Source organism: Phyllostomus hastatus, unplaced genomic scaffold, assembly GCF_019186645.2.
Source record: "Phyllostomus hastatus isolate PE091 unplaced genomic scaffold, TTU_PhHast_1.1 phas_contig_40, whole genome shotgun sequence".
Taxonomy (NCBI): domain Eukaryota; kingdom Metazoa; phylum Chordata; class Mammalia; order Chiroptera; family Phyllostomidae; genus Phyllostomus; species Phyllostomus hastatus.
In genome coordinates this window covers 88,258,112-88,273,649 of record NW_025333872.1, presented here as the reverse complement: position 1 = coordinate 88,273,649, position 15,538 = coordinate 88,258,112, and the positions used below count along the sequence as shown (strand labels likewise).

General features: G+C 53.8%; 1 protein-coding gene across 1 annotated transcript in view; it reads right to left on the bottom strand.

The window, feature by feature from the left end:
* Positions 1-377: 377 nt before the first annotated feature.
* LOC123821876 (UL16-binding protein 1-like) overlaps positions 378-15,538 on the bottom strand; it is a 42,083-nt gene continuing 26,922 nt past the window's right edge. The window contains exons 2-6 of the mRNA XM_045843576.1: positions 5,791-5,891; positions 4,494-4,632; positions 1,644-1,898; positions 1,150-1,416; positions 378-511 (exon numbers count right to left, since the gene is read on the bottom strand). Coding sequence (XP_045699532.1) covers positions 378-511; positions 1,150-1,416; positions 1,644-1,898; positions 4,494-4,632; positions 5,791-5,891 — 896 coding nt within the window. The remainder of the gene's footprint in view (positions 512-1,149; positions 1,417-1,643; positions 1,899-4,493; positions 4,633-5,790; positions 5,892-15,538) is intronic.

The following is a 15,538-nucleotide window of genomic DNA, read 5'->3' as shown; positions in this document are numbered from 1 at the left end:
CCGTGAGCCTGCTGTCCCCACACCACCCACCCTGAGCCCAAACACTCTCTCCCAACAGAGACTCTGAGTCAGGACCGAATCACTAAACCCCTGCAGCACCAGCGGGCCTTAGGCCTTGGTGTGGGCCCCTGCCTGTCCCTCTGCAACCCACAGTGAGGAGGCAGCAGATCTGGGGGCTGACCTTGTCCACGTGACTGCTGGCAAGTGGTACTAGGTCTTATTGTCCTGGTCCCCTTTCCAGGTTCAGTGAGGGTACAGGTGTCAGGCTGGGAAGCCACCTTCCCTGCCCTCACTGTAGGCCTTCTGCACCCCACTTCCCACTCAGTTATGCCCTCCGTACCTGTTACCTGTTCCTCCGTACCTGTAATGGATCCAGCCTAGATGCCAAGTGTGAGTAAGATACAAATCGGTGTGAGGACCAAGGCGATGTTGTCCTTGACAATCACAGCCTTGGATGGGGCTGGGGCTGGGGCTGGGGCTGGGGCTGTAGTTGTGGCCATGATTGGTGCAGCTGCAAGGGAAACACCAGAGTGTCAGCCTTGTCCAGACCCCATTTGTGAGGAGACGCCCCCTCAGCCCTGCCTCCCCAGGTGACCCTACAATATGGACAGGTGCTGCCCCTCTAGTGTGGCAGCCACTGTGGCAGGTCCTGGGGTTGGAACAAAGAGAGGACATGGGCCCTGACCCCTTGGGCTCCTACAGCTAATGGGGGAAGGAGGGTCACAACATACCCAGTCCCTCCTGCTGTGACAGAAGAGGAGGTGACACATGAGGAAGGAGAGAGAACAGTCTTCTCAGGAGCTGACTCAAGGAGCTGTTGAAGGAATTGCAGAAATAAGCAGGTGAGATAAAGAAGAAAAGTGAGGTGAGAGGAGGGAAGAGTACAAGGAACAGGTCTGGGACAGAACGAGGCCCTCATGCTTGGGGTCAGCAAGAAATCCACAGCGAGTGGCCCAAGGTTAAGTGCAGGCAGAAGAGATGTGAGGAGGTGAGAAGGGAAAGGATGGATGTGGGACATTCCTGTGGCTTTATTTAAAAAGAAAGCCCACTGTGGTCAGGTCAGTTTCTCAAACCACACACAACACACAGAAACACAGATACAGTGTCAATGCCATTTCAAGGGACCCTAAATTTTCCCTCTGCAGTTACCTTTTGTGTTCAGAACTGTGCTCTGATTAAGCAACTTCACACAATTTCCATTTGAGATCCAATCAAGGCGTCTGGATATATCACTGTTTTTGTCCAGTGTGTCTTTCAACGAACTACATCCAGGGTGCAACTCTGCCCAGCGTCTATTCTTCGAGTCAAAGTGGAGACACATCTGTCCTTTGAAGCCAAACTCCCAGAATGTTTTGGGGCATCCATTGGATTCCTGCTCACACATCATGCTGCCCTGCAGGGCAAGAGAATCTCTCCCTACCGCCGCGGGAAAGAGGTCAGCCTCAGGTCTTCACAGATGCTCTGTCCCCACCTGGTACCCAGCCCTCTGCTCCCCTCCATCTCCTGGCTCTGCTCGCTCCTCTCTGTCCTACCCTGCCTGCTGGGCCTCTTGGGTAGGATACACTTCCAATATTCACATAAACACGATTGTTCCCTACCCTTACAACACTGCTCTACTTCCACACTGGATCATGCAAACTTACCAAAGGCTTCACCAATAGTTTTTTGATTGTCCAGTAGTGCGTTCTGGAGCTCAGGGAACAGCTCCGTCCAGTGTTCACACTGTTGGTTCCAGGCCTCTGTGGCATTCAACATCATCCCCACAGGACCGACCGGCTCGGCCATCCGACTCTTGCAAGAATATTTAAAAAATGGGGTCTCATGGATGGTGCCTAGAAACTCACACCATGGTGGTCCACTGGCAGAGACACTCAATACAGAGCAAAGAGAGTGTGCATCTGTGAAGGAGAAAATGCAGGGGAAAGTTGGGGTTGAAAGAAAAGTGACCATGAGCATCTCCCCCAGCTCTGTGACAACAAGTGACTCCCCCTGTCACCTGAGCTGGCAGACCCAGCACTGAGCCTGTCAGGTGCCTCCCTTCACCAGGTGAGGGCTAGCTCCCCTCCCTTGCTTGAGGGAAACCAGGAGGCCTCTGCCTGGCAGAAGCCACACCAGAAACCACACGCCTCCAGACATGTCCCCTCTGCCTGCCAGGCCAGTACCCATCATTACTCAGACCACAACCAACCCAAGGACGTGCAAGCAGCTTTCGAGGAAAAATCTAGACACCAGACAATTGTCAGGAACTAGCCAGGGCCCTGCAGGGACATGTAGGGGGCTGCTCCTGACAAAGGTGGGTGACAGTGGGGTGGGGATAAGGATAGATCTTAACGTGAGAGAAGGAGGAGTTCAGGATTGTGGGTCGTGATTCGGCACAGCCCTGGGCGATGGTGCCAACCTGATGCTGGGATGGGTCCTGCAACATTGGCAGAAGGTGTGGCTACCGTGCCTGGAGCAGAACGGCCAGAACTTCTGAGCAGGTAGTGCAGGAAGGGTCATGTGGCTCACAGAAGTGAATATCGCTGGGGGAGGTATAATATGAAAAGGCAGAAAAGTGTCCAATCAACCATGCTCCATGGGGAAGCCTGAAGCCAACTCTTGTTTACTGAGCCTCGGAGGAGAGCATGGATGAGAAGAGCGCCAGAATTCTCAGAAAGCTCAATGATGCCTTTTGCTGAAAGTCAGGATGGTGGTAGGAGTCCGTGTTCCCCAAAATGACTACCAGCAGTCATGGGGGTGGTGAATGTCAAGATAACAAATCACAGGTACAGGTGCTCTGGGTCAGGGAAATCCACACCCTCTAAAGAGGGCCTGGTAGAGAGGAGTTCTGTCTATGAAACATCAGAGTTGCCCATCATGAGCGTCACTGGCTAAGGCAGGCTGAGTGCTCATAGGGTAGAGGTGACTTCTCTGGCACAGAAAGGAGCAGGGTCACAGGGAACAATGCGATGCAGGAGCAGGTGGCCCCATCTTGACCCCAGAAAGTACCAGGACCACCCTCCACTCACACCTATGGCTTCACACACTGTCTTCCATGCCCCTTCACCCAGGAAGCAGTCCACACAGGGAAGGGGTACACAGGCCCCTGCCTGTGGGACCCACATCCTCCCACGCCACCCCTCCCAGAAGCCACAGGCAGAATAGGGCGGGTTCTGGCCCTGGCTGGTGTGGCTCAGGGGGATGAGTGCCAGCCTGGGTACTGAAAGGTCCCGGGGTCAGTTCCTGGTCACAGCACACGCCTGGGTTGTGGGTCAGGTTCCCCTCTCATTGTTTCTCCTCATCTCTTTCTCCTTCCCTGCCCTTCTCTCTAAGAAAGAAATAAAATCTCTACCCAAAATAAATAAACAAAAAGGATAGAGCATGGTTGTGGCTCTTGAACAAACAGCAAGGGCATCCTGGGAGACCATTCCCTAAGGCAGTGCTCACCCATACATGGACTCCCTATCTGCTCTAAACCTGGGGCCAGCACACTAGGGAAGTGGCCACATCTGATAGGACTGGCCACATCCGGTCCCCTAATTGTTTGGTGTTTTTGGCTGCTTTCCCCCCACAACCATGGAGGTGCCCAGTGCCTACAGAGACAGATGCTAAGAAGTCTGTAAAAACAAAAATTTACGTTTACCCTTTATAGAGAATGTTTGCAGCCTCCTTCCCTCACCTATGGCCTTTATGTAAAGCTGCCTCCTCAGCAGGTGGGAATGTGGGTGTGGGACCAGAGGGGAGGGAGGGAGGGCCCCCCCTGCCTGACCACCAGCCCCAGGATCACACTTGGGGAAAGTGTGCCCCCTGCCCCTCCTGCTCCAGCATCCGCGGGCCAGGAGCCCAACCTTTTGCTGGGTGTGACTCCAGGCAAGGGGGATAGAATGCCACTTGGAGGAGGGAGGGGTTAGCGTCACTTCATACATGGGAAGGTACTGGAGGCACTACAGACCTGGGACCCCCCAGACCTGGGTAACACTGGGTGAGCTGGGGTGAGGAGCAGGAACCCTGGGGGGAACTGGTTAAACTGAGTGCCCGGGGCTGTGGGCTCCGCGGTCAGCTGGCTCAAGGGCGCTGGGAGGCTGAAGGGTGGAGAGCACTGGGCGTGAGGGAGGGTTTGCTGGGACAGTCCTGGGGGAAGAGCAGGGGCAGGAGGCCGTTCCTGGATGGAGACCCTGAGGAAATGCCTGGTCCTGGCGCCTGGGGTCACCGGACAGGGGCTCCCAGGTCCCTGAGCACCGCGTGACCCAAGGTTAGGGGAGCAGCCTAGGGACGGCTGGTGTTCCCTTTTTGTCCCTAGCCACCTTTTGTGATTGTTCCTCTTGCCTGGAGGGCAACAGCCTGCCCCTGAGCCCGCGGAGGAAACTGAGAAGAGGGCTCAGGCCCCACCAAGAGGAAATAGTCTGCAACTGCCTTGAGCACCCCGTCCCCCTCCCCCAGCTTAAGGCCCCCACCCTTCTCCTCACTCCCTTGACCCTTTTCTCCCCAACCACCCCACGGAAGGGCGAACTCACCGCCTAGCGCGCCGGAACCGTAGGACAGCACAGCCAGGAAGAAGACCGCAAGACGGAATATGCAGCTTGCCATCCCCTCCACGGTGAGCAGCAGTTGGAGCTCAGCTCCACAGGGGCGGGAAATGTCTGTCCTGAATGCCTGGGAAGAGTGTCCAGGAGAACAGTGAGCTGTGGTGCCAGCAGCCGCGGTGCCAGGGCCTGCGAGCCCTGGGCTGCGGGTCAGCCGGCCATCCGTCCCTCCCCTCCGCTGTGGACCGACCGCGGTGAAAAGAACGACGGTGCCTCGACCCAGGGACCGTCCCCTGAGCTCTGAGCCGCTCCAGGCCCGGGCACCGCCAGGGACGCACAAGCAGCGCTGTATGGATGCCCAGGCCCAGCGCTGCGGTGATAACCCAAACACCAGCCCGCCAACACCTACACAAACAAACTCCGAACCCACCTTGTCCCCCCACCAGCCGAGGAGAAGGGAAGGAGAGATATCCCCGTAACACCAGACAAACGTGCCCCGCGCCGGCCTAACAAACACCCCGCCTGAGCCGCCCCACCTCGGAAACCGCGGTGCAACCGCGCGGAGCGCGTGGCTCGGCCCCGGCTCCCGGAGGCAGGCGACCGCCACACGCCCACGAGAGCCGGGCCAGCCGGCTGCCCCCGCACAGCTTCACCCCGTAACACCGGCCCCTGACCCGTACCAGCTCCCAACACACCTTCTCCACATACCCGCGCAGGAGAGCAAAGAAAAGAGACGCAGCTTAAGGCCGGATGGTTCACCCCACGACCTGTCCGCGGCGTTCACCCCACCACCACCTCGCCGCAGACCGACTCAGCCCCTCCAGCCGCTCCGAGCGGCCGGCCCCGGAGCACCCAGCCTTTCTGCGGCAGCTGCGCCGGCCAGCTGGGCGCCTGGGTCCCCCTGCCAGCCCCAACCCGGCCCCTGCAGGCTGAGAAGTTGCAGACTCCCAAAGCACCCTCTCCGCCACCAGCCCAACTTAAAAGTGCAGACGCTGCCTAGCTAGGCTACGAATCCCACACCGAGGAGGCCAATGGGGGCAGCCCCTGGCGCGGGCCGGGTCCCCAGCCGGCCTGTGCCCGACGGTGGCGGCAAGGAAGAACGCGGTTCGCCGCAGCGCCTCACCGGGAACGCGCCCCAGCGCCGCGAGCCCCAAGTCGCTCGGTCCTTATCGGATCCCCGAGTACTCGGGACCTGCCCGGAGCGGCGCCCACTGACTTCCGGCTGCCCGCCGCGGCCCCGCAGGGCCCCAGAGCACCCGCCGACCACCCCAACCTGCTCCCAGCCTACCTTCTCGCCCACGGGTCCGCAGAGGAGCGGAGACGCCCCTGTAACACCGCCCCACGCTCCGGGCGACTGAGAGCGCCTCGGCTGGCTGTGCGCCTGCTCCGCTAAGGGCGAATTAACTGCGGTCGCAGGGTGCCAGTCTGGCGTTCAGCGGCAGAGACGCCAGCCCCTCTGCTCCTTTGCCGTGGCTGACTGCTCCACCGGAAAGAGTTATTTGGCCAAAATGTCAACAAGAAACTTGTCACTTTTGACAACTTTGTTGACAGGAGAGACCCGGTCCTTCTTGCTAAAGCATGTAAAGAATTACACATCAGCAAATCTGTTAGCATGCAATCGGTTTATTAGTGACCTCTTCCCATGGAAGAGAACGGGACTGGCTGGAGTGTGAGGCCGGGTGACGGCGGTGAAAGGCAAAGTTTCATTGCAAAGCAGGGCGGCAAAAGTAAGAGTACCTGAAGGCCAGAGTGCACAGGGCCTGGGCAGCCTGAGGCCTGGTGGCCAGAGAGCACAGAGCACCAAGAGCGCCCCTAGTGGCCAGAGAGCAGAGTCCTTTGCTCGGAGGACTTACGTAGTTGGTGGACAAAAAGTTATGCATTGATTGGTGGGTCAATGTGGTGCCAGCTTTCCTGGGGGAGGTGACTATCCAAACTTAAGTATGTGTGGGGGTCTGTTAGCCCGAATCCCTATCTTGCTCCAGACCCCATTTGTTCATCTTGTTGTAAAACAGATAGGTGCCAGGAGGCAGTTACTTAAAGTTGGGCAGTTACCCAAAGTTATTTATGGGCTCTTTCTGTAAGCATTAGGGACTCCCTTGTAAAACAGATAGTGACCAGAAGAAGACAATTAACCAAAGTTGTCTTATGGGCTTTTTCTTCCAGCACTGGGGACCCTCTCCTGCATTCCAGGCCTGGGGATGACAGCACAGTTTCAAGGCTTCCTTTCCCAGGTAGTGGAAACGCTTCATAGAATTTCAAGGACTTCCCTCCTTCCCTGCTAACATAGTGTTTCTCGTGAGGTTGGAACACCCGGCCATAGTATCAGACCAGGCTCAGGACTGCTGGGTCAGTGGGTGAGACGTGTCTCCCTTCTCCTCCCTGCCTTGGTTTGCTATTCATTCTACCCAACTGATCAAAGGTGTTTCCTGGAGACCAGGGTGGCAAACCCTGGTGGGTAAGGGCAGTGCAGTCTCAGATTCTTCCTGTGCCGTCTCCTGCCTCCCACTCGGTCAGCCCCAGCACCTTCTCCACACACGGCACAAGTCTTTTTTTCCATTTCAGTTGCGTCTTTACCTTTCTCGAAATGATAAAGCTCAATATGCCAAAAATGTTGAGTGCCTTCTTCCATCTTCAATATTAAAATGGCTACACAAAAATTCAATAATATTGATCGGGGTTTTTTTTAATACACGCTGTCACAATACAATCTAACAAAATTGTTTTGGAGGACATTAAACACAGCTAAGCACTCCTAGAGCCACCTTGTGGCAAAAAAAAAAGGAATGAACTTTTTGGCCAACCCAGTAGTTAACTCAAACACTCCCTGGGTGGGCTGTCCATCCACTTTGCCTCCAGCATCACTGCGTTCCAAGTGCCAGATAGACAGCTTTCTGCGGTCCGGGCTCTTGGTTGGCGTTCCAGCGTTTCTGGTCATTGTAATAATGGCACTCCGCCTGCTTGTGGCAAGGGAGCCCCTACATCTCAAACGTATTATTTCAGGATGGGTTTTACCCCCGTTACTGCCGGGAGCCCATATGCGGAATACAATCTGCACCCGGCAAGCCCGGCCGTCACTGAGCTTCTCCACAACGGGGATGCCCTCCTCACGGCCAGGAGAGAAGACATTTGTTCTTCTCCCCTTCTAGGTTCTTCTCACTGGCCTAATCATTTAATTAACACGAGGCAGATTAAATGAGAAAAGCACACTTTAATTTGGTACATAGGGGAGCTCAGAGAAATGTGAGACTCTCTGAAGTGACCAAAGTACGCTGCAGTTTTTATAACCTTTTGACAAAGAAACAATAAATTTGTGAGAACTGGCAAGACTCTGGGCTTGGAGTAGTAAATGAGTAATGAGTAACAAGCTTCATTTATAGCCTTCATGGCTCTAAGTTCCCTGTGTCTTGTGCAAAGGATGTCCCTCTACCTCCTGGTACAGGCAGGGTGTCTTGCTTTTAGAGGGACAAGGGAGGGTCAGAGTGTCCTTCTTGCCCAGCTGTTCTTAAGCAACCTTAATTCAAAATGACCAATATGCTGAAGTGACACATTCTCGGGTGGCTTACCTTGAACGTCATCATTGCCAGCACTCCTTGTAAGTTCCATGCACAACCGGCCCTCCTCTCCCTGCAGCACAGTGGGCAGACAGCTCACGCTCGTTCTGGCTTTGCAATACCGTACCCACTCTGGCATGTGTGTTCCTGGGGCCTTGTAACCCCACCCTGTACCACCTGCCTTGGATTTCCTCATCTTCTCCTCCATGCTATACACTCAGTGCTTTTCCAAAACCCCCAGGACCCAGCCCAGCAGCAGGTTGGCCATATCCCCCAGGGCTGTGCCAAGTCCCTCCACCCGTGACTGTCAGCTCTCCTTCTCCAGCGCTGGGGTCTCGCCTCAACAGGACACCACTGTCACCCCGCTTCCTCAGGACCAGAGCCCTGCACACTCTGCCCTCTGCCCGCAGGGTGCTGTGTTGTCTGTGACAATCCTCTGGCATCCAGACCTTTGCCCCTCTGGCCGGTCACACACATCCCTGCCCTGGTTACGGGCTGACTGATGCTGGGTACTGGCCTGGGGACAGAGGGGGCATGTGAGGGGGGGTGTGGCTTCTTGTGTGGATTTCTGCCAGGCAGAGGCCTCCTGGTCCTCCTCCAGCACTAGCCTTCGCTGGTGACGGGAGGACGCGGCAGGCTCTGGTCGTGGTCTGGCAGCCCAGCCCTAGGAGGGATGCTCCTGCTGTCACAGAGATGGGGTGGGGGGTCTTGGGTCGTCCCTGCCCAACCCCAGCTGTCACCCGCATTTTCCTTTGCAGATGTTCCCTCTGTTGCTGCAACTTCACCTTCACCCCTGAGCCCAGTCCAGGGCAGCCATGGTGTGAAGGTCAAGGTCAGGTCAATGGAAAAGCATTCTTTTTATTTATGACTGTGTTAGTGAGAAAGTCAAACTGTTTGGTCCCCTGCAAGTGATGGTGAACGACCCAAAGGCCTGAGAGGGTCAGGCGGGAACTCTGAGAGACCTGGTGGAGGAGCTGAAATAGGAAATGGCTGGATGTTAAACCAGAGACTTTCACAATCTTATTAATTTGGAAGACTCAGGGCAGAAGTAGAACAGTTGGTCTCAGGGTAGGGAGGTGTGTGTTTATGTGATTACTGGACGTTGGTCCCACCCAGCAGGCCCAGCAGCCAGGGTAGGACACGGAGGGCACAGCAGGAGCAGGAGAGAGCAGGGGAGCAGAGGGCTGGGGGCCGGGCGGGGGTACGGATCTGTCAACCGGAGGCTGACGTCTTGCCCCTGCTGTGTCGGCAGGAGCCCAGTGGATCTACCAGGCAGAGGAGTCCAAACCTTTGTCATCTCTGGGTCACACTGAAAGGAGAAGAGTTGTGTTGGGCCACACATTAAATACACAAACACCAAGAAAAACAGAAAAATCCATGTTTTAAGTGAATTTAGGATTTTGTGTTGGGCTGCATGCGGCCCTCAGGCAGCAGGTTTGACATCCCTGTCCCACAGGATGGCGAAAGTTTCATCTCAATGGACAGATACCAAAGACAGTTAAGTGACACGGGACAATGGCAGAGCTGTGACTGAGTCCCTCACAAAGACCAAACGGAGACCGTAATGGCTGGCTGGAGCAAGCACCCGTGCCCCAGTAGAGAATTCTGGGGATGACACGTAACAGAGAAAAGCGGCAGATCTCCGGAAATGAGATGGACTGCCCTACAGTGTGAGGTGGGTGTGTCAGTGTGTGTATTTGTGTGTGTGTGAAAGTGATCCATCCGTGGTGAGTTCTTCATGGGAGGACAGCAGCCATCCTTCCCGTCCCTGCCCACCTCCTGACGTCACGTCCTCACCGCGCAGACCTTCGGCCCCCTCACCGTGGGCTTCCTGCAGGACCCGAGCATGGGAGCATGATTGTTTCCAGATATTTTCTTCTTTTTTTTTTAATCATGCTAAGTGTCTGGCCTGGTCAAAGCCAAGGGGAAGAGCCTATGTTGGGGTTGACATCTTTCTGTCCTCTCAGTTTACCTGCCCTCTGCAGGCCACCCTCGATGGGCCCTGCCTGATTTCTGAAACGCTGCTGGCAGCTGCCCAGCTCCCTCAACACAAAGACCAAGGAGTTTTAACTTCTCAGACACCACCCACAGGGAAGAGATGTTTTCCTCTTACTGTTACTTTCTCCAAGAACCACTTTCTTTTCAGTCTCCCCAGGTCTGTCTCTGCAAATCCATCAGTACAACCTCAAATATCAGCTCCTGAGAGGATTTCTCCACCGCCACTGTCACGTGTCACCTCTCCTTCTGTCCCAGCAGGACAGAGTGGTGATACTGTGACCATTGTGTCCTCTATTACATATGAGACAGTTCAGGACAGTGTCCAGCCCCTCTCTCCGTCTGCATTGCAGGATCACCGGGGGCAGCAGGGGCCGAGCAGGAGTCTCAGATCAGGGACTGGACAAAGGCTTTCACTCTTGTGTTTCCCTTTCAGCACCACCAACCGCAGTCCCAGACACAGATCAATCCAAGGCCAAGTCCATCACACTCATCTCTTGTTTAGCCTGTACTATCCTAACTGGATCAGTCTCACTGGTCCCCCTAGGCAGGGTGCTGTGGAGTGACGGGCACTGTGGGCAGACCTGAGCGGGAAGCGAGGGGCCGATAGCCGGAGTGAGGACAGGAACGGTGAGTTCCCTGAGGATGCTGCCTCATTGCCTGACCACCTCAGCCTGGAGATGAGCTCAGGTGAGTAAGACGGTATTCATCAGGGTTCTCCTGAGAAGCAGCATCAGTAAGAGATACAGAGCCAGAGTACAGAGAGAGATGGTGATACGGACAGACACAGAGATAAAGACAGAGACAGAGACAGAGATACAGATACAGATACAGGTAGAGACAGAGACAGAGACAGACAGACACAGAGAGAGGTACAGTTATAGAAAAATACCGTGAGAGACTAACAATGAATCAGACACTCACCTGTGAACACAGGCACCTGGGTGGGTGCTGTGGCTCTAGCACCACGTGCTGAGGGACCCAGGAGGAGTCTCGCTGACGTGTGACTTTGATAATAGGGACACAGACCTCTGCTCAGGGTGAAGAACGTCCCAGGGCCCCTCCCTGCAGCGGGAGAAGAAAACCCTGGACAGTGCTGAGCTGGGCACACACCCACGGAGGAGAGGATTTGCAGAAGGCCACCTTCCCTGAGAGGGATTCCAGCATGCCAGTGAGGAGCAAACGTGCCACTTTTGTCACAGGCAAAGAAGACGTGAGGGATTTTTCCAGTGCGTACCTCCTCCCACGGACAAAAAAGCAAACACACACACACACCCCACACACTGCTGAAATGCTGATCTATTTGGGGATGTAGGGGGGAAAAGTACCCTGGCCACCTCAGTGGTGAGAGATGTGCCTTCGGAAAACCCCTTTCTCTCCAGGGACACCCAGGGTTCAGAGGGGGAGGGGAGAGTGGGGAAGACAGAAAGTGTCCTTCCTGCTGACTGTACTTCCCCAGGCCCAGAGACTGCCACACCCGAGGGTCTCCCTACCAAGTCCAGGAGCACCCTCCAACCACAAGTTCGAAAGCCACACCTCCCTCCACTCAGCAGCTGGGTCCTTGTGTAAGTTTGTGTGCGTGGTGTGAGAGAGCAGGACACACAGGAAGGCACGGGGTTACAAGGCCCTGATCCGTGAACAAGGAAGAAACCACAGATTTGAGAAATCTAAAGAGAAGTTTCCAGCCAAGTTAACTGTATAGTCAGGAAAGAAAACACTTTATGTTTTTTTTACAGTTTTAACAATTCTGCCATAAGAGAGAGCAAGAAGAGTAGAACCCGCACAGAGACAGAGAAAGCCTCAAATAGTAACACCACCATGGAACAGAGCACCCCATCCGAGGGCGACTAGCAAAGACTTCAGGAGGTGTGTAACGCTTCATACGCAAAGCAGCAACTCAAAACTGCAAGGTACGTGACAAAGCAAGGATCATGCCATTGCAAAAATAAAATAATAATTCTCCCTACACCAAGTTCAAAGGCACAGCTATCTAGCTAACAAATAATTCAAAATCACTCTATGAAGAAACTCAGTGAGCTACTAGAGATTTGAGAAATCTTGAGAAAATAGATGCTCCAAATGAGGCATTGACCAGAGATAGAAGTTATAATAAAGAACTAAACAGAGACTCAGGAGTTGAAGACCACGATGAATGGGGTAAAACATGCAACAGAGACACCCAGCAGGAGAGCAGAGCAAATGCCAGAGAGAGTAAGTGAGACAGAGGACAGGAAATTGGACAGAGCTCAGAAGAAAACAAAGGAAAGAAACGTGGGGAGACCCAACATGATGTGTGGGATTCTACCAAAGGGAGAAATATGAAGACAATCAGGGGACAGAGGCAGAGAAGGGAGCAGAAAATTTATTTACAGAAATAATCGCTCAGAGCCAGCCCAAACCTGGGGTGGGAACTGGACATGCAAACAGAGGAAGCGGATAAATCATCCAGTTATCTCAGTGTTTAAAGACCTTCTCCAAAACACATCAAAATAAAACGGTCAATATTCAAAAAGAAAGAATTCTAAACGCAGCTACACTAAACATAAAAAAGATTGTTACCTACGAAGGAGCCCCGACTAGGCTATCAGCAGTTTCTCAGCAGAAACACTAACGGCCGGGATAGAGTGAGATGACTTCTTCAGAGTGTTCAAAAAACAAAACAAAACCAAGAATACTCAATCTGACAAAGTCATCCTTCAGGGAGGGGAAATCATTTCCTAGAAAAGCAAAAACAGACAGAGCCCATCACTACACCTACTTGGCAGGAGATGATGGAAGAAGTCTTGTAGCTAAAAGTGCCTTACACGGAGAGCCAAGTGAAGGAGGCCTGAGAAAGCACGGGGAGCACAGTGTCCCTGTGGGAACCGCCTTTCCCGCCCAGAGGAAACGCCCCTCACGGGGGGAAAGCACTTCCCCTTGTGTCCGGGTGCTCTGTGAGCAGCTCCACCACAAAGCAGGCCCAGTTCACAGCCCACGCTCTTCAGTAACGCACACGTTTAGTCAAATCAGTCAGCCGGTTCACAAGGGAAGGTGCAAAAGCCAGATTTAACCCATAAAATGCACCTACTCTGTGTATGTGCTGGCGTGTGCTGAGATATGCTTGGTTACATTTACATAGGTAAGCAGGGAATGCACTGTATGTTGTTGCAGAGTTCACAGTCAAGTTGGTAGAAAACTAGGTAGAAACTACATGGAAAGTCATTAGATAGCCTGGGTTTTTCAGGGAGAAGCATGCCAGAGATTAATACTACAAACTGCACCACTCGACCAGTGATGACATCCATGTAATGCCAGGCAACTAGCTTCATCCCCACACTCCGCCCCTTCCCACCCCACACCATGGGGGGGTCATGTGCTGCATTGCTTCCTGTACTGTTTCTTTTTTAAAAGCTTAAGATTTATGCTTGTGTTATGTTAAAAATAACAAAAAGCAAATCTAAATGTGCAACAATAAAGAGCAAGTTTCATTAAAGCCACTGAAATCATGCAGAGCTGCATTCAGTAACACAGAAAATGCCAGGGGACTGCTTCTTACTGGACATAAAGGTCTGGCCGCTACTTTGCACATGTCAAATGAATACAGGGTGTGTCACTGTAATTGAAAAATACAAATTTTTAACAAAGTAATTTTTTCTTGTGGTCAAAAGTACAAACTTCTAATTATAAAATCAGTGTCATGGAGATGTAGTGTACAGGGTGTCTATAGTTAACAATATTGGCAAATATAAAATCACATACATAAGAACTGATGTAATGTTAGGTGTCCATTACATGTCACAGAAAAAGATTTTCAGGAAGGAAACATTGGGGGAGGTGGAAATGACAGATTATACGAGTTCTGCCGAGGGTCGGATTGTGTCCCCAAAGCTGTGCTGACGCTCTCACTCCCGGTGCTTGTGACGTGGCCTCCTTTAGAAACCAGGGCTTTGCAGATGCCATGGAGTTAAAGTGAGGCCACTGGGGGGACGACAATTTAGTGTGACTGGTGTCCACTAGAGGGGGCACAGCTGCAGACAGGGAGAAGGCCACGTGAAGACCGGGCACGTGGGGGCAGAAGGTTCTGGGACCCACAGGGGCAGGCGTTGGCCTGAGCAGCTGTGAGCCGAGGACGGCCAGGGGCAGCAGACGGAGGGAGCGGCCTGGCTCTGCCCACACCTTGGCCTCACGGGCCGGCCTTCAGACCTGCACGAGAAGACAACTCCATTTTTCCTTTTCCTATTTTTACTGAGATACCATCGACATATACCATTATGCTAGTTTCGAATGCCCAACACGACGATCCGGTATTTGTATGTACTGAGGAGGGATGGCCACAGCGAGTCCAGCAGTCATCGGCCGGCCCCGAGCGTGGGCACTATTTTGTCTGTTGCTTTGTTGTTGTGATGAGAACTGTCGGATCTACTCTCCCGACCACCCTCGGTGTGCAGTGCGGTGTTGTCCGCTGCAGTCACCATGCTTCCCACGACTGACTTGTTCGTTCTGTATCTGGAAGTGTGTGCCTTCTGAGCGCAAAAAGTCATGACTCTAAAGGAGGGAATGGAAGTGGGAAAAGACGAGGTGATAAGACAATGGGGTGAAGGAGGCCTGGGGGGGGGGTGTAAGGAGGAGGGGGTTGAATATTAACAAGACTTGCAGCCCCAAGAGTGGAAAGGGGCCTCAGCAGAGAGAGAAAAAGTGTGCTGTGATGCTATTGAGGTCGTTGTTTTTTTAATTGCTGAATACCGTTTCCTCCCACACCACCTCTGTGCCCCACTCCACTCCCCCCAAAAAAGGAAGTGAAAAACCCCTGGCGGAGTAGCTGAGCTGGTCAGAGCCCATCCACCAAGCTGGGGGTTGGATCCCACATCCGGGCACACACAACAATGAAGCAATGAATGCAAAATTACGTGGAACAACAAATCAATCTCACTCTTTCTCTCTGCCCCTTTCCTGTAAAAGAAGGTAAAAGCAAAGAAAAAGAAGAATTATGGCCCTTACTGGATAAGTGAGCTGAGAAACAAAGCCACTTTATGCTTCGGGCAACCTTTTGAAGAGTTGCTGTTATTAGATTCTTACTCTTCTTCTTTTCCACTGGGGGCCTAGTTTGCAGGACCTCTTTTGGCAACACGGGAGGAGTTGCTATCTGGGCTTCCAGTGGGGAGGGTGCAGACACCAGGAGTGGAACCCCTCTTCCTGCTCCTGCTTGGGACCGGGCTACGCCCCGCTGGGAGTTCGGGGATGGAACCTGAGGAGAGGGGCCCGCATTAAGGTGACAAGAGGAGCGGTGGGGACCGGGTGCAGGGGACTGGCGGGAACCGGAGGGCTGCCCACGGTGGGGTCACGGAACCTTCCTGCCGGGTGGGGGCGCAACCATGCGGGCCCCTGGGCCACCATCTCCGCGGGCGCTTTTCTGCCTCCGTGGCGTCCGCACACCTGGTTGCCCCTTTCCAGGCTAGAGGGGCTGAAATTAGCCGGCGACGCCATCAAAAAAGTCTTTCTGGCCCTAGCTGC